The sequence below is a fragment of the Cydia fagiglandana genome, chromosome 25, assembly GCF_963556715.1.
Source record: "Cydia fagiglandana chromosome 25, ilCydFagi1.1, whole genome shotgun sequence".
Classification (NCBI taxonomy): domain Eukaryota; kingdom Metazoa; phylum Arthropoda; class Insecta; order Lepidoptera; family Tortricidae; genus Cydia; species Cydia fagiglandana.
The window spans coordinates 5,622,969-5,649,335 of record NC_085956.1 but is presented as its reverse complement, the minus strand read 5'-3'; the positions used below and the strand labels follow the sequence as shown (position 1 = coordinate 5,649,335).

General features: G+C 38.0%; 1 protein-coding gene across 1 annotated transcript in view; it reads left to right on the top strand.

Moving 5' to 3' along the window:
* LOC134676832 (WD repeat-containing protein 7-like) overlaps positions 1-26,367 on the top strand; it is a 169,161-nt gene that overhangs the window by 141,888 nt on the left and 906 nt on the right. Inside the window, exon 27 of the mRNA XM_063535212.1 lies at positions 24,764-24,930. Within this exon, the coding sequence (XP_063391282.1) occupies positions 24,764-24,930 (167 nt within the window). The remainder of the gene's footprint in view (positions 1-24,763; positions 24,931-26,367) is intronic.

Here is a 26,367-nt window from a genome sequence, read left to right as displayed (position 1 = left end):
TTTAAGTAGAAAAACATTCTTATTTCTATTTTTTATAATTTTTCAAAAGTAAGATTTTTAGAATATCACCTAAAAAAATCATAAAAAATAGAAATAAAAATGGTTTTTCACCAAATAACTTTTAAATCACACTTTTAAATAATGTGAAAACTACTACTTACATAAAAGTCAAAAAAATAATAACATAATTATTTTGGATTTCATACAACTTTGAAAAATTTCAAAGTGTTTGAGCACCCCCTTGTAGTTGAGATAAGATTACAAAACTTGGCATATTTAGTCAACAGAACAAGTGTAACAAAATGAGAGGGTGCCGCTTCTTCTAGCTAGAGTTTGATTTTTTCCCATACAAACGTGAACCACCCTACTTGACGTAGGCACCAGTGGCGGCGCGTCCATAAAAGCCGATTCCCACCGGCTTGCCTGTTTTTGGACGTTTGAGCAGAGTTGTAAAGGAATATGTAAGCCAAATTAGCCCCGGCTTGCCTATGGATATGTTTGACGCGCCGCCACTGGTAGACACTAGTAGTAGTTAGGGTCTAGTAGGTATAGAAGTAAGTTCTATAATTTCTTCCCTTAGCTAATTAATTAGTTTCAAATCGATTTTCCTTGTTAGGCGAGCTAATACCCACGCCGTCCTCACGGCCGCGCTGACCTTTAAGACGTAATAGCAAACCAGTAACCAAGCTTTGATACAGATGTACTTAGTGCATAATTATTTACCATCGTTTTTTCACGGAAACGTACGAACGTGTCTTGCTATTTCAGTCAATCGAGCTACAAAAAGTACTGAGGTTGACTGGAGTAGCATGACAAATATGAACGCTTCCGAAAAAAATACGGTGGTAAACAATTATGGAGTCTTGTTTTAAGTACGAATTGTTTGAATATTTCTTTTTAAATAACATGTCCAATCAGAATCAAAAGTAGCGGAGTCATCACGCCAAAAGTTTACCATCGAATACTTTTCCAAATAGTGATGTACTTAGCGTAATTTTATTTTTATTTAACCCAGGACCATCGGCTTCACAGGCAGGCAAATGAAATGAAAATCGTTATTTCCAGGCAACTTTTAAAGGGCATTTTTACTTAAAAGTGTACCATTTTACTTTTTTTCGAAAATTTATCAACTTTTGGGTTATTTCTACTTAGAATCACGAGGATTATCGGTTTAAAAACAAAAAAATGTGCGCGAAAAAAAAACCAGTTTTATAAAACTAAATGCGTTATAACTATAGCGCATTTTCACATTTTGTATGGACCGTTACAAAACTGACACCCAAAATTTGTATGAAAATCTGGGGACACTATTTTTCTTTGTCTCATTCAATAGTACTCGTGATTCTAAGTCTAAATAAGCCAAAAATTTATGGTTTTTCGCAAAAAAGTAACTGGTACATTTATTTCTGAAAAACGCTAGCAACAAAATGATTAGTGTTGACATTAAAAAATACCAGCTATGCAACCAATGCAGTGTAGGTCACACTAAAGGCACTTAGACTCATATAGCTTCATAATCTAACAATTTTAATAACTGTATTTGTCGAGTATGCCAAGCTTGTGTAGTATTTCATTCAAGTCATACATCAGATATGCACCTTTTGTGGAAATGAGTCATTGCTATAACTTCTAGGTGAGACAATGGGGTTGGCAACTGTCAAAGTTTTTCATAGATGGCGCCATCATAGCTTTCCCCTTTTTCTATGAGATTTGGCTTAACGCGCGACCGGCGGCGGCGGCAACCATAGGTGGAAACGAAAGGTCCGATCGCTGTCTCGCCCTATGGTTGCCGCCACCGCCGCCGCCGGTCGCGCATTGTTGTGGCCGGGCCGTAACGCCTTGGGAATAGTCGTGTTCAGATATCTGTGAGCATGTCGGTGGCTCCGATATATCTGATGCCAATGCCAACTGTACTATATTCGTAAGAGCGTCGGGGTGCCTCTCACTTGCATTCCGCTCCGCGGCCGCCGGACCTCGGCGCAAAAACTATATTATTATAACTGAATTAACTTGCGTTTGTACTTTACCTGGCTTTTGTGTCGCAGGCTTTAAGCGGATAGGTAGCTGGGGTTAAACATATCCATCAAAACATAGGTACCTACATATATTATTTAACCTTCTTGCGGAGGTATGAAAGTCATGTGACGAGAAAGGTATTACGAATGAATGCAGAGGGAAGTACGAGGAAAGGAAAACCGAGGAAAAGGTGGATGGACTGTGTGAGAGATGATATCAAACGAACGCAAGTGAATGATGAAATGACGGGCGACAGAGAGGTGTGGAAGAGAAAGACATGCTGCGCCGACCCCAAGTGAATGAGAAAAGGGCAAGAGAATGATGAATCGTCTATCTTCAACATTACCTGCCATACCTACCAAACAATGTCTTGCTTGAAAACAGTGAATCACCAATGGAATGTTTGGCACAGTAGCCAATGTTAAGCAAGTGTGCATTCACAAATATGCCCTGCATATAAAACCTAATTTGGGCATGTAATAAGATCATATCTCAGGACATTAGTGCATTCGTTTTGGTAAAAATATCGTTGTATGAAATACTACGTGTTAACGACTTGAGTAGGTACTAGGTAGGTATCTGAGAACTATACATTTAGTTTTAAGTATGTTGAAATTATTACGTTAAAAGTGTCAAAAACTCATTAGTTCGTATAATGAAAGGACCTAATTGAATGAGACAATTTTCTTGTCATATCTGAGTACAGTCAACGGTAAAAATATGGGTGTACAAATCATTTCAAAAGTATGTCCCATAACTCTTATGTCAGTGAATTAAGAACTATGGGACATATTTTTGAGTAAGTTGTCTACACCCATATTTTTACCGTTGACTGTACCTATTTAGATTCGCCTACGGCTCATAAAAGACAGCTCGGGACTCGTGAATAATAACATAGTTTCCACAGATGCATTGAAATGTATTTCAGATGCGATGTTCTGATGATCCACACCAGTGTGATAACCGAGTAAAGCTCTTTTCACCACACCAGCTCGGAAAGGCTTACTTTGCACTTCAAGAACTGATACCAAAGTTGCATTTTATTCACGTGTGAGGCAAAGTAATCAAATGCAAATTTTGAGTAGTTTTCTTATGTTGGCTGGTAGAATTGACTTTTAAATGATGATTATGGATGATAAATATTTAATAACATTCATTTGGATTTGATTTGGTTTGATTTTGTTTGATATTTTACATTTAATATTTGCCTCGGGTTGGTGTGGTGAAAAATTTTGTGTTTCACTCTGGGGCAAATTTTGTTTAACCCTCGTGCTTTGAAACCCTCGCAACGCTCAAGATTCCGTTTTTGAACCACTCGCTACGCTCATGGTTCATTTTTGGAATCTTTCGCTTGCTCGGGTATCAATATTAGCACGAGCGGTTAAACAAAAACTTTGCCCCCTTGTAAAACAAATAACTATTGTTCGCTCGCTCGGTACAACTCGCGTACAATGTTAACTTTACTGTCCATCAGTGGACCTTATGCCTTTTGTAATAAGGTCCACCGACTGTTTGTACAACTCGCGCCTAACATTGCGCAACGCGAACTTGCACTTGAGACCGTTACGCCCGCGCACATTTATATCACCATTACTTAACGTTTTTTGCTCGTTCTTTATTTGAGTTTCGTATGAAAAAAGTTGTGGTTACACGTTTCACATGAACGTTATAGTTTATTTATCTAATATCTTTAAACTAGTCATTCTTATAAAGGTAATATTTTGTTTATTTATTTATATACATATTTCGGGGGTCTCGGAAACGGCTCTCTTTGCTATATGGGGGTTTTCGGGGGCGATAGATCGATCTAGCTAGGTCTTATCTCTGGGAAAATGCGCATCTTTTTGTTTTTATACGTTTTCCGAGCAAAGCTCTGTCTCCCAGATATATAAATAATGTTTGATAACTTAGCTTTAAATTTAACGGTATAAGTATACCTAATACAGATTTCTACAGGTTATAAAGGTAGGAATGCCCCCACCCAAAAAGGAGGAAGTTATTCTTACACAAGATTTATAACATTTTGAACACATTAGTGATATGATCTCCTATTGATAATACCAAAAAGAATAGATAGTATAGAGGGGTCCTGTCATAGTAAATGTTGTAGTCACTGTAAATTTACTGCCATCTATCGACACACGACTATAACTCAAAATAAACACGTATAAAATTATCAAAAAATGAATATATATGGATAAATGATTTTATTATTTTTATATCATTTTGACCCATGTTCATTCCCTGATGTCTATGTGTTAAAATTGTTAAATATGAAACGGTGTCGTCACGCCATCTAGCCGAGCATAGGCCAAAGGTGTGTGCGCCAACTATCCGAGAATGACTTTTTCTTGATTTCCGAGGCACGTTTTTTTCTTAGACTTTATTCATCTTATACGAAGTTACATATGTCTTTGATAATAATAAGATAACAATAACAAAGTTACCTACTTGGACCTCGCGTGCAACAATCATGTCATTATCTCGCATCGAATCTTTAATTTCGGCACTGACTGCAACCTTTGCAATTCGTAGGTACTGTTCGATTTGATCCGTGTTGTGTGTGTGCTTTGTTTCAAAAACAAGTCTAATCTCTTGATTATCTCTGATCAATACATTAGTGATAGACAATCGATAACTTTTCAATTGCAATATTGCAAGTTGCCCCGTAGACAATATGCCAATCGCTAACGCTCCGTAGCGAACGAAACGCAACTGTCACTGTCACACTAATACGGAAGAGTGATAGAGAGACACAAAGCGGTTTCATGGCGAAGCGCAAGCGATCGTCACCTTGGGTAACTATCAAATGTACCTTATCGCTAAAGGACAATATAGCTGAAATGTCTGGATTGTGTTATGTCTTTGTGACAACATAGACATGAATACTAAATGCCTCTTTAGCAAAACGTCTGGATTAGCAGCAAAATTCCTATATCTTCATTCATCAAAAACATTACATGTAAAAAGGTGCAAGTCTCGCAACACTTCTGCTACAAAAAAGTTTTGAAATGTAATGTGAAACCAAGTCGGTTATTTTAATCAGTGCCAGGGGGTGTTAAAACGGTATCAATAAGATATCTTTGATTTGTAATACATACACAAGAGGTATGTCGGGATCGTAGCAAGTGGAAATCCGTGGTCTCTGCCTACCCCTCCGGGTAATAGGCGTGATTATATGTATGTATGTATGTATGTATGTAATACATATAATGACCTGGCAATCTGCGTGCTTCGCACGGGTTAACATATTATACATCTCGACCTTCCTCAAGAATCTATTGATAGATGAAAACCGCATGAAAATTCGTTCAGTAGTTAGAGTTTACCGCGAACATACAGACAGACTGCGGGGGACTTTGTTTTATAAGGTGCAGTGATATATTATCTACTCGACAAACCAACTAGGTCTTATACCTACTTAAGGCGCGATTCGGGAAATGAATTAGAGATTCACTAGATATGAAATAGTAAAGATATGTGACGTTCCACGGCAAAGGGTACCTTATGGCGGCTGGCGCTTGCGCTATTATTAACGCCGCTCCAATATTCAGCCGGGTCAACGCCACATATTTTTACTATTTCATATCTAGTGAATCTCTCATTCATTTCCCGAATCGCACCGTTACTCAGGTCCTTAAGAGCCAACAGGAGTGATCATTTCTCCATACAAACGTACTCGACTGTTTCCTCCGTGGGTTTTGATGCTAGAGCAATGATTTTTTCAACACAGATTAATACTGTCAATATCTGTGTCGAACCGTTTTGCTTTTCTTGATATTTTTGTTTTTTAAGGCGCCAGAGCCCTTTAAAAATGGCCAAAATGGCCTCATTGACTATGCGGCAATGAGAGGCAAAACTGATATCAATTAGCCAAAAAAGCAAAACGGTTCGACACAGATAATTTCATAATCATTTAGATTTCCAAATTTGGTTACGATTGGTTAAGTTTTGGAGGAGGAAACAGTCGAGTACGAAACCTCGATTTTTGAGATTTTTACGCAGGATTTTTCGCCTTGTCCTTATCGCACTAGTTTTAGGAGCCGCTTCCGTTAGCGAGACGGGTATATTTACCTAAAATATTTAAAACTCAGCTCCTGTTTCGTCTTAAGTATCATATTTCTGGGTTGCACATACCAATAAATCTGCGTAATGCGTCATATTACGTTAAAGCCGATTATATTTATCGTACCTATAGGGCGGGCCGTGACAACTTTCCTTAAGTACAAGGTTAACTCTGTCTAGTACGGGTGGGAAAAGTCGATAAACTGGGAACGATCGCTTATCGATATATTAAGCTACAAGATTTTGTATAAAATAATATCCTCGTTGTCTAGTCTGCATGTTTTTTGACATTACAAACTCTAAATGCAATTTACTCGGCTTTTACTCGTCAATTCAAAATTTGATAAATAGTATAGTAATTACAGTTAGTCATAATTATTTTTTGTGAAGATAGCAAATTTTATCTATTTATTGGAGCTATACATAACTCAATAATCCCACAAATTATCTTAGCTTTGCTGGTATTCTTCCTTTTTTTCACTACCTACCTATTACATACTTGCCCGAAATATACTGCTAGAGTTAGACCCACATTGTAGACTTTTTTTTTGGTCTAACTCTATTACATTTTTAAGGTTCATTATGCTTAGGTAAGGTTTATAGTAACTAAGTACAATTTTTTGTCCCAAAATAATTTGATATCATTTATTTAGGTTAGTTTGCCGCGGTATACTCTCATATTGTATGTCTATACCTATATATCTACACGGAATAATGAATGAATGAATGAATGAATGAATTTATTTTATTACTAGACAACATTAGGTCCACATATTGTTAGTTTTGAGCTTAATCTACATTAATAATAATAATTCTCGTTCGTAATTCAAAATCTCGAACACATTCGGTCCGCCCTTCTTAGAACCCCTGCTTAAATCTGTCGCGTCGTCACTTGTTTTTACTAGAGATCCGCTCATTTTTTTTGTTCATAGGTAGTTAGATTACACGGTATAAATCGGTGTACACTGCCAATAGTGTATACCATAATCTATCGATAGTAAGGGCAGCACTAACACCGCCGGATCCGGCGACAAGTCTGCCCGCAAGACTGTCACCTTGCCCTATCCGGTTGCCATTTTAGATCGGTTACGTCACGTCCACTACCGCTTGTAGCTGGGGTTCTAAGGTCCACCACCTTGCATTTTGGAGACAAAGCAAACCGCTTGGAACAGGTGTTCCTGGGGATGATCTGAGCCGATTAAGCCCGGTTGCCAAGAGGTTCCACCCAGCAGGTGGGCAGGGGAGGGGGGGCAAATGTGGCTCCGGCGCGCCTCACTCTAAGCTATATATCTGCATACATCTAGCAAGTATATCAAGTTTGGTGTCTTTTTCGTGTAATTCGAGGATGAAGAATTCATTTCTGTGACTAAATTTTCACTCTTCCATACAAAAAAATCGAGAAATTAAAAATTCCAAAAAAATCTTTTCACTTTTTTTTTCGAAAATCCTCTACAAAATTAAAACTATGAGGATTTGCTCTAGAAAAAAAATACCTGTGAATAGCCCAGTTATCCTACTATATAGAATAGTAAACTTGTAAAACATTTTTTTTTCATAACTCTGATAAAAAAAATGTTTTGTGTCGCGCGGCGTACCTGCATTGTAAGAGCGGTATGCAGCGTTTAGGATTTTTAAGTATGTTTCGATGGTTTCTGATAAGTTGTTATTCTTCTGGTTGTAGAAAATTACTTCTGGACGTGATATATATACAAATATAAATTAAATGTATAAATATAGATGTTGGGAAAACTTTCGCCAATAGAGTTATTATAAATGTGATAAAATTAACAAAGCAGATGTTTGATTAAAATGCGGGTTAAAATACGAGTAAGATATATATTGTTCGCAATTGCCACTATATGCCCATGGGTCCGTGCATTTTAGTTTTTTCTTAACGCAGTTGCACCTCCCTGCGCATTTTGTTTTGCAGCGGCAACGAATAAGCTCTAAACAAGCAGCAGCCGCCGCAGGTAGGCTTGTACATATGGGCTCCCAATAACCATTTTGTTTGGACCAGCTCCAGTCAGCAGGACATGGAAGCTGTTGCTGAGGGGCTACAATCTGTCCCCAAACATAGCCTCCTTGGTAAACTGCACGGATAATATGTTTACGTAGGTAGCGCATCTTCCATTGGAGGCAGATTCTCTAACTGAAGATTATTTTTTGTAAAAAGTACTTTTCGGCACTCTTTTACACTTGTACTTGTACCTGATCCGAACACTGTAACACAATGCATAGTATCAAAATAATGTCTAAGGACCAATTCACATCTCGTAATTCAAATCTGTTCAGATTTAATATTGTAAGACTCTTACTTGTCATACAAGACAATAACATTTTTTTCCAAAATTGTCTGCTCAATGTTGTTTTGTTTACCGTATTTAAATCCCTCCGGAACATTACAAGGACCACTAAAACCAGGATTGTCAGATCCCTCATATTTCCCACTTTTCTGTATGCTGTACGTCTCACATGGACACTAAGGGCATCCGAAAAACAGAAAGTGAATGCACTAGAGATGTGGTGCTGGAGACGAATGCTGGGCATATCATGGACTGAGCATCAATTATTGAGGAGCTTGGCATTAAAGAGCGGTTGCTTTCTACGGGCAAAACTCGGTACTCAACTTCTTTCGACACGCGTCTCGTCGAGACGGAACCTCTACAGAACGTCTAGTTGTGCAAGAAAGAGTAGGAGGTGACAGGGCTAGAGGAAGATCTCTAATGAGATGTACTGACCAAACCAAATCAGTGTGTCGGTCACAGTAAGCGAATGCTTACGGAAAGCAGCTCTACGGGAGGAATGGCGACGTGTCGTTAAATAAGTCGCTCAAAATTTTTCATAATGGCCACGACCACTCTATCAAGAGTGTAACGAAGAAGAAGGCCCTCCGTTACAGCAGGATATGCGCTTTAAGCTTGAAATACGCTTTTTTTCCCTTTCCACACACAAAAGAAACTGTGTTGTAACCTGAAAAGGCGTGGAAGAATGGCAAGACTACTATCCTTTCTGGTCCTGTAAAATAAATCATATATCTATGAGTTACAAATAAAATCATATATTTAAAGAAAGTTTGCAGTACGTGACCATTAGCCCAGTTGACCTGTCTCTTATTGCGGTGACATATTTATTTATTTTATTTACAATTAATGGAAGAACTACAAACGTTAGCTTAAGAAAATGCAATAGCATGGCACGAGAGGAACAGGTGATTCTTTCCTGTGCCAATCCTCCATTAATTGTAAATAAAATAAATATGTCACCGCAGTATACGAGACAGCTCACCAGGGCAATTGGTCAAGTGCTGCAAACTTTCTTTAAATATATGATTTTATTTGTAACGCATAGATATATAATTTATTTTACAGGACCAGAAAGGTCAGAAGTCTTGTCATTCTTCCACACCTTTTCAGGTTGCGACACTGTTTCTTTTTTGTATGGACAGGGAAAAAAGCGTATTTCAAGCTTGGAGCGCATATCCTGCCGTAACGGAGGGGTTTAAATACGGCAAACAAGGCAATATTGAGCAGGCATTGCCAATATTGATAAAAATTGTTATTGTCTTGTATGGCAAGTAAGAGTCTTACAATAGTAAGTATGGACAGATTTGAATTACGAGGTGTGAATTGGCCCCTAGACGTTATTTTAACAAAATGCATAGTATTTTGTTACTGATTTTACGAGTACATCAGGTACAAGTACGAGTGCAAAAGAGTGCCGAAAAGTACTTTTTACAAAAAAAAATCTTCAGTTAGAGAATCTGCATCCAATGGAAGATGCCCTACCCACGTAAACATATTTCTCCGTGCAGTTTACCAAGGAGGCTATGTTTGGGGACAGATTATAGCCCCTCAGCAACAGCTTCCATGTCCTGCTGACTGGAGCTGGTCCAAACAAAATGGTTATTGGGAGCCCATATGTACAAGCCTACCTGCGGCGGCTGCTGCTTGTTTAGAGCTTATTCGTTGCCGCTGCAAAACAAAATGGGCAAGGAGGTGCAACTGCGTTAAGAAAAAACTAAAATGCACGGACCCATGGGCATGTAGTGGCAATTGCGAACAATATATATCTTACTCGTATTTTAACCCGCATTTTAATCAAACATCTGCTTTGTTAATTTTATCACATTTATAATAACTCTATTGGCGAAAGTTTTCCCAACATCTATATTTATACGTTTAATTTATATTTGTATATATATCACGTCCAGAAGTAATTTTCTACAACCAGAAGAATAACAACTTATCAGAAACCATCGAAACATACTTAAAAATCCTAAACGCTGCATACCGCTCTTACAATGCAGGTACGCCGCGCGACACAAAACATTTTTTTTATCAGAGTTATGAAAAAAAAATGTTTTACAAGTTTACTATTCTATATAGTAGGATAACTGGGCTATTCACAGGTATTTTTTTTCTAGAGCAAATCCTCATAGTTTTAATTTTGTAGAAGATTTTCGAAAAAAGAAGTGAAAAGATATTTTTGGAATTTTTGATTTCTCGATTTTTTTGTATGGAAGAGTGAAAATTTAGTCACAGAAATGAATTCTTCATCCTCAAATTACACGAAAAAGACACCAAACTTGATATAGTTGCTAGATGTATGCAGATATATAGCTTAGAGTGAGGCGCGCCGGAGCCACATTTGCCCCCCCTCCCCTGCCCACCTGCTGGGTGGAACCTCTTGGCAACCGGGCTTAATCGGCTCAGATCACCCCCAGAAACACCTGTTCCAAGCGGTTTGCTTTGTCTCCAAAATGCAAGGTCCCCTTAGAAAACAGGACCTTAGAACTTCTGCTATTGCCGGTAGGACGACGAACTACCATCGCCCACACTAACTGTACATCGCTGGACCTTATGCCTTTTGTAATAAGGTCTCCCGATGTACACTGTACAGCAACACTCCTAAGTGTTGCTGTTTGTACAGTCGCCATCAGATATATAGGAGCGGCCAAGGTGTTCACAATATCTGAACACGCACTAACGCCCTGACAATAGAGGCGTATTCAGATCTTTGTGAGCACCTTGGCCGCTCCGATATATCTGATGGCGACTGTACTTAGAAACCTGCGCAGTGCCCTTTACAAGGTTTTTGACTGAGCTTCAAGCGCATGCGAAGGGTCTATCTGCCGTAGTTATTCGAAATTCAAGATATTCACTAGAGAGGACACGTACTAGATCCATTCTAGATACGTTATAGTTTATATATCAAATAGTTTTCTTCGTCGTTTTCTCGTAGGTGCCTCGTGCATGAACTATAGGAGGCAGCATAGGAGCCGTCAGATTTTTGGCGCAAGGCGAAAATGTGTCGTTTATGCTTCCGATGTAGCTCACAAGATGGCAGATCCTACTATGCACAAGGAAACGTACCGACGAGAACGGTAGATGGTGATTGCTTTGGCAATGTACATGTGCATCCGATTATGCATATGTTTCCGATTCAGGCCACAAGATGGAAGACCCTCCAACGCGCGGTCCCTATTATGGCCTAAAGCGGAAACTTATTGACCTTTATTGCGCCTATAATCAGGGCGCCTCTAAGTTATATCGATTAGCAAAAATGCTCATACTCAAACACCTAAAGACAGACAGAAATCACATTCAAAATGCAATGTCAACTAGTCAACTTCCACGGTTGGGCTAACCTGAATTTACTTGCTTAAATACTTGGTGTAGGACGATGTGTGACACTGACATTTAATATGTCACTTTAAAAAGTTCCGTCTCATTGACAAATCATGTGATCGAATTTATATTAAATGCGGTACTGAATGTTCCAAAAATATCATTTTCCGATCTTAAATTTGTAAGTGTGTTAAAAGTAGTTCACAAGAACTACTTTTAAAAACACCGTGTTTTTATTGAATTCCGTTAACTTCGGGGTATGGTTAAGTACATTTAAGAGAGAGAGAGAGAACTAAATGGCATAGTTAATTATCAAAAAAAGTAATTAGTAATTAGGTTTAAAAAGTAATTAAATGTAGCATGTAGCGTTGTTGTACTCGTAACACGGGCATTACATTTAACTCAAGCAAACAATTGAAATCTGTGACATATCAATGTCATTTCGAACATCGATCGACCGAGATTGTACTTTAGTTTAGGAGCAAATATATGAACTCATTCTAAACACTAATCAATATGTAAACCGGCCCTAAGGCAAGTGTACACGCTTGTAGAGGCCATAAAGGAAAACAATAAAATATTAATTATCTCCGAAATGGAGTTAATTAGAATATCGGTGTCTTTGAGAAAGTTACTTGATTTAAGCTCAGGAATGCACCCCTATATCTAAATAATATACAGGGTGATCAATCCAAATGGGTCAGTATTGGGCCCCCAGGCTCGCCGCATGCCAAATCTCAGCGCGTTCGGACCAACTTGAAAAAATAAAAAAAAAGTCGGCCATTTTGATTTTTTTTTAATGCAGTTTGTTTTGTCTCAGAGCCCTCTATGATATTTGGTTGAGCACCCCCCACCTATCACGCATCGTTTAAAAGTTGTCATACAAACAAACAACAAGAATATTGACCAGGTTCGAATCCCGGTTATGTATCATAGATTTAAAAAAAAATTGAATGCCATTATTATTAAATCTAAAATCGAAGCCATGGTTCCTAAGAACAGATTTCGCTATCTCTTATAGTTTCTGACTTCTCCATACTGACCCATTTGGATTGATCACCCTGTATACATCACTAGTTTAAAAAGCTTCATCATGCTTTGCATTTTTGTACCTACTGCGCCGCTGGCAGTCAGACAAGTCTAATAGATAGGGGATATTACGCAAAACTCTGTCTAGGGGGCGCCACTACCGCTATCCATCACAGTCTGCCCTGAATTGCCGAACAATCACAGAGCGTGACTGTACATATAAGCACAGAATTAATAATAGTACCTACTAGGTACAGAAGACTCACTCTCTAACAAAACGCGTCTGTCACGATCAGCACAGTTATGGCCGCTAGGTGGCGACAGCGCCACGCGCAGCTTATGGCAAACCCCAAAATTGGGGTCGAACGGATGTACTTTTAGCTACTTGTAGCAAAGCGACGAAATCGCGGAGTGAGCCACGCCTGATATAGGTAACATTGGAATATCTGACACAAATCGACTTCGCCTCAAGCTTACACTACTAAATTTGAATGACCAGAGGGCCTACCGCGAAGCACGTTCGACGTGTTGCCTCTCTGTCACACTTACGTACGAATTTATAAGTGGAACAGAGAATCAACGCGTCGAACGGGATTCGCGGTAGGCCCTCTGCACTTCTAATATCGAACACAACATTGCAACCAATTATTATCCTTTGTTAACGCCGCACTGATTGAATTAACGGCTTTCGAAACTCTTTGTTCGATCGTCGCCATCAGATATATCTGAGTGGCTAAAGCGCTCACAAATATCTGACCACGCCTCTATTGTTAGAGCGTTAGAGTGCGTGTTCAGATATTGTGAACACCTTGGCCGCTCGGATATATCTGATGGCGGCTCATAGCTCGTAAGGCGCGGTCTAGATATGATGCAGCCTTGAGTTATGAGTTGCATGTACAGTCACCTGCAATAATATGTTACTCTTCGAAGGCTGCAATAATATGTGACGCGCACTTATGGCTCTACAAATAAGATCGTATCAGATGTTTATGCGGCCTTCGTTGTGTAACATATTATTGCAGGTGACTGTACGAGTGTGGTACGGTGAATTGTGATGGACACAGTAGCAAAAGTTGCCAGAGCCGGACCAAGCTTACTCTTCACAGACTTTGTAATGGCAAAGTGTGGAAGTGTCAGCATGAACGGCAACTCCAACTGTTGTTAATCGGGAACGCTCTAATGTGATTTGAGCGTTTCTTTTATTTTTTGCCATTTTATATATTGTGACCTTTTCTGCCACTTTTGTGTTATTTCTAGTCAGGATCGCGAGCCCTTTTCATCCTTGTAGGAGAAAAAAAGTGTACTAAAATTTCCATACATTTTTCAAATTTTCCTTTTTGTTACCGCCATACAAAGTATATGGGGAAATGGTAACACAATAGGAAAAAACTCTGGGACATTTTTTATCCCATTAGGATCGAAAGAGCTCGTGATTTTGAGTAGAAATAACACAAAAGTGGCAAAAAAGGTCACAATAAATAAAAATGGTAAAAAATAAGAGAAACACTCATTTGCGAAGTCAACTTGGAAAATGCGATCACATGGTGCGCATGCGCAATGAAGCTGGCCGGCTGCGTTGTATGTTAGGTGTAGGTATAAATAACAAAAAATAAAAAAAATACGAGGGTTTCGGTCGCGTCTTACGTAAATGGCGCTTACTTAGCATGTCTATGAATATATACACGGTGGCTAAAAATAACTGCATTCCTTTGTCAGGGAGGTTTTGGGATTATAAGATTTTTCTCAATAAATTATACTTTTTTATTCATCATTTCTCTTAGGCTAGGGTTTTTATAATATGAATATAAAAGGGATTGGGATTTTAAGATTTTTCTCAATAAATTATTCTTATTATTCTTATTCTATATTCTTATACAGAGCAACTTTTACTATGGGACCAACCCCGAAATCGCGAAAAAAAAATTAAGTTCCCTCCCATAGAAAATGGACCAGCCAAAAAGTATGAAACAAACAAATTTATTTTTTGCTTTTTCGGTGTTGGTGCCATTGTAAAAGTTGTTCAGTATAATCCCAGAACCTCCCTAGCAACGGGAATGCAGCTATATTTTAGCCACCCTGTATATAAATATTACCCAGATATTATTGCCCAGATTCCCCGGTTTTGTAACCGTTCTTATATGACGTCATCGGTGTCCTTAGAAAGTATTACAAGTAGACTATGGACCCAGTAAGGACACAGTGAGTCAGCCCATTGCTTATTCTGTCCATACACTGTTACGACAATTACAATGATCTAGACCAGAATGGGCAATGCTAACGGATGTATAATATAATAGGCCTGATGACAAATTTTGAAATATGTCATGGATTGATGACGTCACTTCTTAGATCGCTTCTGATTGGTGTTTCAGTGAAAATGGCCGATTGGAGAATTTTGTACTTTTATTTTATTGAATAATATTTATTATATTTTACGTCAAATCATGGGATTAGTTGACAAGCGGACCCCAGGCTCTCATGAGCCGTGGCGAAATGCCGGGATAACGTGAGGAAGAAGAAGACTTTATTGAATAATATTAATAATCCTTCAGTTTATACTGAGATTGGGCCATTTTTAAGAATCATATTAATATATATGATTCATTGAAACCATTATTTCCATGATTCTTTGTTACTGTCATCATGCCTATTTATGCCGTACTGTCATATTTTTGTTTATTGTTATATGTACTTTTTCAAATTTTCTTGATGACTAACCGATGTTTTGTTTTAGACATTTTCTACTAATATTGCCTGTATTTCTCAATTTCCTTTTCTATTTCACCATAGTTGCCAATATTTGGTATTCATTACTTGCAACTATGACTAGTAGTTCGGCTGACATGACGTAGGTTGTAGATAACGCAAGAACAGACAAGTCAAAAGACAGTTAATGTGGTCTATTTGGAAATATCCTTATATACACTTCTTTAGCAACAGAGTGGTCAAAGCTTGGAACAAACTCCCAGAGGACGTAGTATCGGCCCAAAGTGTCAATGAGTTTAAGAATGAACTAGACAAGCACAATGCAAACTCTATTCAACAGTGAAAACTCGGTTGATGGCTCTAGATACAGGCATTATCAGTTATTTCAACTGCCTGCCTGCTTAACAAATAATAATAATAAATATATAATAAGTCATCAATTTTATGTTGCAGTCATACATTTTCTGATAATTGTCACTGCCAAGATAATTTACATATTTACGTGTCATATACCTACATAGGTAACCCAGTCAATTCTGTGCATAAAGGCTCCTCTTCACGTTGGGCCAACGCCAACGCCAACGAGGGACGCAGCCATGCGGTAGAATGAGATAGCAATATCACTTGCTCCCTCTAACGTATAAATGCGTCCCTCGTTGGCGTTGGCGTTGGCCCAACGTGAAGAGGAGCCTTAAGGATCATCTAGTCTAGACCTCCAATCTCCAAGACCCGTTACTAATCTTATGTATCTCTCAGTTACTTAAAGGTTAGCTGGAAGAGATCCCTTAACGGGATATGTTCGCCTTTGTACACATTTACTGTATTCTCTCTGTGTTATGTACTTGTTTTGTGCAATAATGTGTTTACTACTACTACTACTACTACGATTCCAGTGTCCAAATACTAATTGTTCTGCTTATAATCTTGACCTTGCACTTTATGTAGCAATGTTGCATCAGACAGGCCTCGAAGCACGTGAAGATACGAAGATACCAGATGGAGATTATACATTGTTCGATTAAATATCACATCTGTAGCAATAACTAGATCACTGATAATAAATGTGGTCTATAGTAATCTTAAGAGTCACATGAACCTACTCGCGCACAATTGGAAGTTACGCTCGCATTTGAAACCGACATTTTGAAATAACATGAATTTTGACAGGAACATTCAAGTAACATATATCGGTCTACCTAGAGTTACACCAAGACAAGTATGCAACGATTTTGATAGCACACTGATAGCCGCAGTGCAAGTGTTATATTATACACCAAAAGTGTTAAAAGTGTGTGTGTGTGTGTTTAAGTGTTTTTGTGTAGTTTTATTTTGTCATCATTTCATAGAAGTTTGTAGTTTAAAATAACACTTGCACTGCGTGTGCTATCAAAATCGTTGCAGACTTATGTCTGGTATGGCCTGTCCGATTTAAATAAATAAATATATGGTTATCTGATTTGACTGATTAATTTGTCCATATTTCTATTGTATAGTTGCTTTATATCGTTCTAATTCTTTCCAATTTTTAGTGTATTTTCCCCTTTCCTTTTTGTGTAATATATGTATGTTTATCCTATAAATTTTGTATGTATTTATATCCTTTATCTTTCTGGTACCTTGTTGTACATTTTGCTGCATTTGTCACCCTCTTTTCACTCTCTCCTCTCATCTACTCAAAGGTTAACTGGAAGAGATCCCTCAAAGGGATAAGTTCGCCTTTGTACTTCTTGCTAATTGTATGTTATTTTTAATATGTCTTTTTGTACAATAAAGAGTTTACTACTACTACTACTAAATATACCTAATTGATAGTAAATGTATGACGTACTTGATCTGAGAAAAATAGACGTGCTATGCTAGTTTTCATTGCTACAGTTTGTAATATAAAAAAAAATAAGCGAGTCGAAGTTTAACATCCAATAGGTACTTGATGTCAAGTTTCATGTGATTTAAGCATGTAGTTTTAAAATGAGAGCGTAAAAATGTATGGGAGCGGCTTTTAGGCAGCGCGTTCGTGTGACTCTTAAAATAGATCGAAACTTGACCATTACGATGAACGAATGACGAACACAAATACCTATGCGCTTGCAAAAATAAATTGCAAAATAGATATTTATGATAAGATGGGCAGCATTCTGATGTCAAATCTGTGTGGTTGTCATATCGTTTGGCAAATAGATATAATTTCAGAATAGGTTTATTTTATACTTATTTCCTGTTCTAAATATATTGTACCATTATATTTTACAATACATATGTTGCTAATTTACCGCTCTAGTGCAGTAACTAGCACTATACGTGAGTATGTGGAAAATTGTGACGTCCCACGGGTAAAGGTACCTTATGGCGGATGACGCTTACGCTATTATTAACGCCGCTCCAATATTATTGCGGCGCTATGCGACGTAAGCGCCAGCCGCCATAAGGTACCTTTTGCCGTAGAACGTCACAATTTAAAGGGCATGGTGTATTTAAAGGGTAAAGGGGCCCACTGATTAACAGTCCGCCAGACGTTATCGGCCTGACAGTTGTTCGGAACTGTCAAAATTTTGTTCTAACTGACAGGCCGATACCATCCGGCGGACTGTTAATCAGTCGGCCCCTTAAAACGTGCGAAAAGGTAATTCGCAACTCGTGTCGATCTAATACAATGAATTTCCTACTTATCGCACTTGTATCGTAATGTACTACTAGAGTACATATGTGACGTTATCTATGAAAAGGGACCTTATTGTCGAAGGCGCTTACGCCATTATTAACGATGCTCCGATAAAAATACAAGGCCGCGCGACGCTGGGCGGCGTAAGCGCCATCGACAATAAGGTCCCTTTTCATAGATAATGCCCCATATATGGTGCTAATTTACCGCCCTTAGTGCGGTAACTAGCACTATACGTGCGTATGTGGAAAATTTAAAGGGCCATATGTACTTTTAAACGTTGTACATTACACGCAAATTTCCTTCGCACTTAAATATAACGTAATTTACTATTGTGTAGGTAGTGTAGGTAACCTAGGTTTAACATTGTTTGTGCATGGTATACTACTTATATATTCATATTATAGTTACCTACTTACTACATAATGATTGCACGAAAATGGCCGCTGGTTTGAAATATGCTGTATCCGTAAGAACAATTCATTGATGTAACAACTGATAGTTTGACTGATACTGATAAGCAATAATGTGTCAAACCACATCCATTTTGCAATAAGATGTCAACTTATAACAAGGCCGAAGTGATCCCATAAGTGTTCCGTAAACAAAGTTTTGTACGGAACACTATAAATTTACGCTTAAAGTTGAATCTTTATTGAAAAATGATTGTGGGTTAACACATTTTTGCTAAACAGCATCCGTTTATCTTTACTGCCAACAAAATCGAAGTTTAACATACTTACTATACCACCATTATTTACACTGTAAATCTGTTATTGTATTTTTCTTTGTGGTGCAATAATGAGTATTTACTTACTTACTTACTTACTTTTTGTCACCACAACCAATCTTTGTCTCCCAACATTCTAATCTACCGGGTATTCATTCTATTATACCGGGTGTGGCCTGTAATATGAGCAAAAAAATTAAACTATAGGCTATTCTAAGACGCAATGTATTGCGAATTTTGTTATGTTTAAGGCGTGACAAGCAATGTCAATCTCAATGATATGGCGTGGCGATGGCGTCCATTGAAGATAATATTTATTTTATATTAATAATAGGGAGTCTTAATACTTCATACTTTTTAAAAGTTGTTGAACTAAGTGTCACCATTTGAGGAGTACAATCTATGTTTTAATTATTTGCTCATGTTACAGGCCACACCCGGTATTCGTAATAAATTACCTCAAGTCATCAAAAGCTTTCAAAATAACAATTGATACAACCTCACATTCCTCGGAGTAATTAAATTGAATATAATTAACTAGTCCGAACCAGTCGGCCTTAGTGATCAAATTGCACTTGATTATGCGTTGGCCGGTTACTGTTGAGAACTGTTATTTTAGACTACTGTGTTATTAATAGTTATTTACGATACGAGTGCGAAAAGTAGAAAATTCGCAATGAGTGGCGAATTACAAATTGCAAATTTCATATTCGCACGTGTAAAACGTTTTACGGTACATATGGCCCTTTCAATTTTTGATGTAGATACGTAATATGCTTATTATAGTTAGCCTAAGCAAATTAGAAAAATCTGCGGAATTAATTCGTGTAGTTTTGAAAATTGGTACAGGTATACCTTGTGGTGTCCAGATAAACATACTAAAAGTCCTCGAGGGTAGGGGGTGTGCTGGGGGTGTAGAGGGGGGTTGAAGGTACTTTTTTTCATATTTTTGCTCATATCTCGAATATCTGTACGAATAGCATTATAATTACTTAAGACAAAAGTTTTAACATAAAATTTACTACAAATTTGGTTATGTTTATTTTTACTCTGCGATCAATACTTTAGGGGCTACAGGCTGTTAAAGTTAAATAAGTAATTAAAAATAGACGGTTTAAGAAAACGTCGTTTTTTTGTAATTGTTCATCACAAATAAAAAAATTAGCTTAGAATAAGCAAGCTAAGCAACCTGCTGATAAAATATAAAAAATAGGCCATATGCATGTCGGGCCATGCTCAGTGTAGGGTTCCGTAGTTACCCGTCTGTCAAAATAGACTATTTGCCATAACTCAAAAACAGCTGTACCGATTAGGTTCGCTATATTTTTCCTTGAAAGCATTTACTAAGTTATGTTTTCACGATTTTTTTCATATTTTTTGGACCCATGGTTCAAAAGTTAGGGGAACTAAGGGGTAAATCACAACTTTTTTTCTTTCAGATCGATTATTTCCGAAAATATTAAGCAGATCAAAAAATGGTTCTCAAAGACCCGCATTCGTTTTAAAAGACCTATCCAACGACACCCCACACTATAGGGTGGAAGCGAAAAAAAATTTCATCCCCACTTTAATGTAGGGCAACCACCATAAAAAATTTTTTTTCTAGTTTTCATGTTTACATTTGACACGAATATATAAATCAGTTACGCTGACAAAGTTGTAAAATATAAATTAGAAAAAATATTTTTTTAGGGTGGCTGCCGTACATTAAAAAGGGGATGAAATTTTTTTTCGCTTCCACCCTATAGTGTGGCGTGTCGTTGGATAGGTCTTTTAAAACGAATGCGGGTCTTTCAGAACCATTTTTTGATCTGCTTAATATTTTCGGAAATAATCGATCTGAAAGAAAAAAAGTTGTGTTTTCCACTTTAGTTCCCCTAACATTTGAACCATGGGTCCAAAAAATATGAAAAAAATCGTGAAAGTAAAGCTTAATAAAGACTTTCAGAAAAAAATATAGCGAACCTAATCGATTAAGCAGTTTTTGAGTTTTTGCAAATAGTCTATTTTGACGGACGGGTAACTACGGAACCCTACACTGAGCATGACCCGACATGCTCTTGGCCGGTTTTTTTTATATTTTATCAGCAGGTCATTTAGCTTGCTTATTCTTAATTAAAATTTTTATTTATGATGAACAATTATGAAAATACGACGTTTTTTTAAACCGTCTATTTTTTATCTCTTATTTAACTTTAACAGCCTGTAGCTCCTAAAGTATTAATCGCAGAGTAAAAATAAACATAACCAAATTTGTAGTAAATTTTATGTTAAAACTTTTGTCCGAAGTAATTATAATGCAATTCGTACACATTTTCGAGATATGAGCAAAAATATGAAAAAAGGTACCTTCAACCCCCCTCTACACCCCCAGCACACCCCCTACCCTCGAGGACTTTTAGTATGTTTATCTAGACACCACAAGGTATGCCTGTACCAATTTTCAAAACTACACGAATTATTTCCGCAGCTTGCCCAAATTCGGCTTAATTTGACGTGGCTAAGTACAAAGTGTCGTAATGGAGGCCCGATGTACTGTAAATATCGTAAGTATAGATACAACTTGTTCGATGATGCCTAGGTATCTGTAATTTTTAGGGTTTGTGGTTTATGTTGTACTATAGCGACCTGCCCCAACGCACGGGTTAACAAATTAATACACCTAAACCTTTCTCAAGAATTACTCTATTGATAGGTCAAACCGCATGAAAATCCGTTCAGTAGTTTTTGAGTTTATTGCGAACATACAAACAAACAGACTGACGCGGCGAGGGACTTTGTTTTATAATGTGTAGTGATTTATTAAAACCACGGGTGTGAATACGAGTATTTTCAACTAACCCAAAGGTTATTTAATCTTATGGACATTTGTCTTTTTATGTGAAACTGGAAGTGAAAGGGTTTTTTACCCCCTTAAGGATAAGGAGCCTTCAAAAGTTTAATAACTTTAAATAACTACTCTAAAATTCAATTTTTTGTAGCCTCAAGTTATTATATGCCGTCGCAATCGCAATAACTGTTAATGGAATTAGGATATTCAAAACTCCATAGAGATTAAACTATGCGTAAAAACGATTACAACAAAATATTACACACAAACAAATACAAAAGTAGCGATTTAAGCGAAAATAGTATTTATCTTGACGCGATAAGATCTATTTGTGGTGTATAATAGCCAACCTAATTATTCACCAAAGCTAAACAATTTATATGTTACTAGAACAGATTATAAACTGTGAAATTTTGTAATTGAGTTTTATTAATGAGCTCGTATATATGTAAATTAGATTCTATGACAAAGACGTAGGGTTTAAAATTGCATAGCATGATAAGGTTCTATTATGCCCCAAACCTTGCAACGGCCTTATGTAGATCAATTAGGCATCTTGACATTATACGTTGTTATATGATGTATTTATTTTAGCCTCTAGCCGCCCATACGTCAAACCTTGCCAAGCAAAATTAAATCTTATTTTGTCAACACAAAGTTCAAATTAGAATGGAACATGAGACCTTTTTATAGGCCTCTGGGCGGCGAGAGGTTAAGACGTGGTGCTGTTATAAATGAGAAGAGTCTTTTCTTTTCTCCATCTCTGGTGTCCACAGGGACACCATACAAAAATAAGCGCTTCTGAAAAGCCAGTCCTCAAATATACATACATACTCTTTGTTAATATACTTTTGTAGTACGTTCTTAATGGAATCAACACCGAAATCACAAAAACATGCCGCCCTAGGATATAAACCTTAACCAGGCGTGGCGCACTCCGCGATTTCGTCGCTTTGCTACAGGTAGCTAAAAGTACGTTCGTTCCACCCCAATTTTGGTGGCTATTATAGCCATTAGCAGCGCGTGGCGCTGTCCCCACCTAGGGGCCATATCTGTCCTGATCGTAACAGACGTTGTTAAAGAGTGAGTCTTCTGTACCTAGTACTATTATTTATTCTGTGCCTTAACTTGGTTAAAGTTTATTATAAATTGGGTTATACCGGGTGTGGCCTGTAATACGAGCAAAAAATTTAACTGTAGGCTGTACTCCTCATACTGACTAACATTTGTTCAGCGACTTTTAAAAATAACTCGTGGTTTGATTTTAAAATGCACTCTAAAGATTATTCTAAGACGCAATGTATTGCGAATTTTGTTATGTTTAAGGCGTGACAAGCAACGTCAATCACAATGATATGGCGTGGCAATGCTGGCGTCCAATGAAGATAATATTTATTTTATATGAAAAATAAGGGGTCTAAATACTTCATAATTTTTTAAAGTTGTTGAACAAAAGTGTCACCGTTTGAGGAGTACAATATATGTTTTAATTATTTGCTCATGTTACAGGCCGCACCCGGTATATGTAGTGCATAATTATTTTTTCGTATTTTCTCGGAAACGTTCGTATTTGTCATGCTTGTTCACTCAAACACAGTACTTTATGTTACGAGACTGACTGGAATTAGCAAGACACGTTCGTACGTTTCCGTGAAAATACGATGGAAAATAATTATGCAATCTGTAGTACACAATTTTGTTTAGGTATACTTACCTAGTATTAATCTTTTACATTTGAAAGTTGTAACACTAAGCACATAAATATCCCTCTCTTGATGTAAATTATCAAAATTATGTCAAATATGTGACGTTCCATGGCAAAAGGTACCTTATGGCGCAATAATATTGGAGCGACGTTAATAATAGCGTAAGCGTAAACCGCCATAAGGTACCTTTACCCGTGGGACGTCACATATAACAATTTGTGAAATATTGATTAGTACTTATTAAATGATATTTTTGACATTACTGGGTATATTATTTATATTTTCTATTCCATCTACTGCTGTTATAAGTGGTGGGGCAGAGTGAGACGGACTGTGCAATAGTGTCAAGGGCGCGCCGCAAATCCGTCATACTCAAGTGCGAAATAGTCAATACGTGATCACCGTAATATGTTTTGTCTCGGCACTTACGATGCCCAAGGGGAACCGATAATGGCCTACGATCAGTCATTGACCAGTAATATTCAACAAAATCTATACTTCGTTTTTTTTAGCATTAGAAATTAGGTAAACAATCTTGATGTGTCTTTTTATTGAAAAACACGTTTATAAAATAAGTCACGGCAAATATGTAATAATTATGAATCTAATACGATCATTTATATTCTTCTGCTTTTATAAGTAATAGTTACTGATTTTTAAAAAGCGTATTTCAATTAAAAGACATGTCAAGATCGCTTACCTTCTTGCAAGTTCTTTCTAATGCTAAAAAAAACGAACTATACGTACTAGTAGACGAATGGTCGCGCAATGTGTTCAGAGAAATTTCCTTCTGCGACGTTGCGGCTGTGGAATGAATCCTTGCTGATATTCTAAAATGACTAGATCTTTCTTCTTCTTCTTTGTCGTCATGCAGCTCTTTGCCGAGTGTCGTGGTCAACTGCTGACATCAGGCAACAGGATATAGCGGAATTATATCTCGGGGCAGAGGTGTACGGTTGGAGCCGGTAAAGGTTTATTTGACGTTCATAAGCGCATTGTAATATGCCTACTTGAATAAACTATTTTTTATCTTTTATCTTATCTTACATTTCACTTTTTCTGGTGCGCATTCTGCAGGTTTGACCTGTTTCCTGTGAACGTGAAGTGAACGCTCGCGCAGACACATTTCTAGGTTCGAAATGAGTGCGCGTGCAAGTCAGTGGAATGTTTAAATTGATTTAAAATTATGACCGTGTCTGTTTCTTAAATCCAATTTGTTTACTCCAAAATCAAGCATTGTTACTATCCGGTATTCGGCCGGATAGTAGGTCACTATCCAGTATCCGGCCGGATAGGAAAAAAATGGCTGGATAGGCCGGATACCGGATAGGAACCGAATATCCGGTACATCTCTAGTGTTGAACCTTTTCTAAACTACACTTTCCATTGTTGCAGACCAATCCAGCCAGGGTCAGAAGAAGCGTCCAGCCGACATGACGTTAGCCGAGCCTCCTCACACCATGCAGATTGCCCAGATCCTGATATCGCTGCTGCATGCTTGGGGTCTTGACCCTGACCTCGACAGAGTGTGTGAGGCTAAGCTGGGGCTGCTGAGACCTATGGTGAGTATTAACTAACTTACTACCGTAGACCGTAGACTTTGGAAAATCTGGGGTTACATTAATAGATTTAAAACGGCCATAGAATTACCATTATTCATTATTTACTGAAAATGTTCCTGTAACTAGTTATACTTACTTACTTGGTTGGCGCGATGACCCAAAATGAGTCTTGGCCTCCAACACAAGAGCACGCCACTTTGATCGGTCTAGAGCGGTATCCCGCCAGCTTTCGCCGACTCCGAGCTCACGGAGATCTGCCTCCACTCTATCTGCCCAACGGCTCTATCTGTAACTAGTTATATTACTATATATTCATATTCACCTAGTGTAAAAACTCTCGCATAAATATAGGTATATTATGGCTTAAAAACTAAAATTTTAAAGTCACCCCAGCATTTGAAAGTCACCCCGTTCAACCGTAACTATTTTGGCTCCAAGCGATCCAAATAGAATCTGTGCCTCCGAAACGAGAGCATGCCACCTGTTCCGATCCTGCGCAACTTCCTGCCAGTTACTGACGCGAAGCTGAAGCAGATCCGCCGCCACACTCAGAGACCAGTCGGTCGTCCCAAGAACGCCCTCTTGACAGACCGATCCGAATTGATGGTGAGTATTATAACCCGTGAATTGCATAGCCATAGTGAATTATATTGCCACAACAAACACCGCATTTTCATAAAAATATCATGTTGTTAATTTGTGTAGTTAACAGCGCCACCTATTTCACCTCTTACGTACTTTACTGAGCCTAGAATCCCAGATGGCTTAATGATCTATATAAAGGTACCTACTTAGTTCCCTATACAGTGCATAGGTGGCGCTGTAATTAGTTTAATAATAATTAGGCTAGTGAATTGTAATGTACTCATGACACTTTTTCAATATACACCATAAGAAGCACACGCTGTTTTGTTTCCGACTCCCCTCAAGATCCTCCGACCTACGCCCACGTGCCATCTCATGTATGTAAAAGTGTGAGTCGGACCCACCAAGGGTTCCGTACATTTTAATATAGTTATTGTTATAGCGGCAACAGAAATACACCATCTGTTAAAAATTCAAGTGTCTAGTCTACCTACCTATAACGGTTCATGAGATATAGCTTGGTGACAGACGGACAGTGGAGTCTTAGTAATAGGGTCCCGTTTTTACCCTTTGGGTACGGAACCCTCAAAATGTAAATGAACTTACGTTTCCTTCACGATCCTGCTTTCCAGGCGGTTATTGATAAGAGGCCATCGAAGACGTAAGCACAAGGGGGGTGGGTGGCGTTTCTGGTGGTAGGGGGTGAGTCTGCATTGTGATTCATCATTTCAGCCATAAGACGTCCACTGGTGAACATAGGCCTCCCCCTTGGACCTCCATAGGTGCCGGTTGGAAGCGACCCGCATCCAGCGTCTTCCGGCGACCTTAACAAGGTCGTCTGTCCATCTTGTG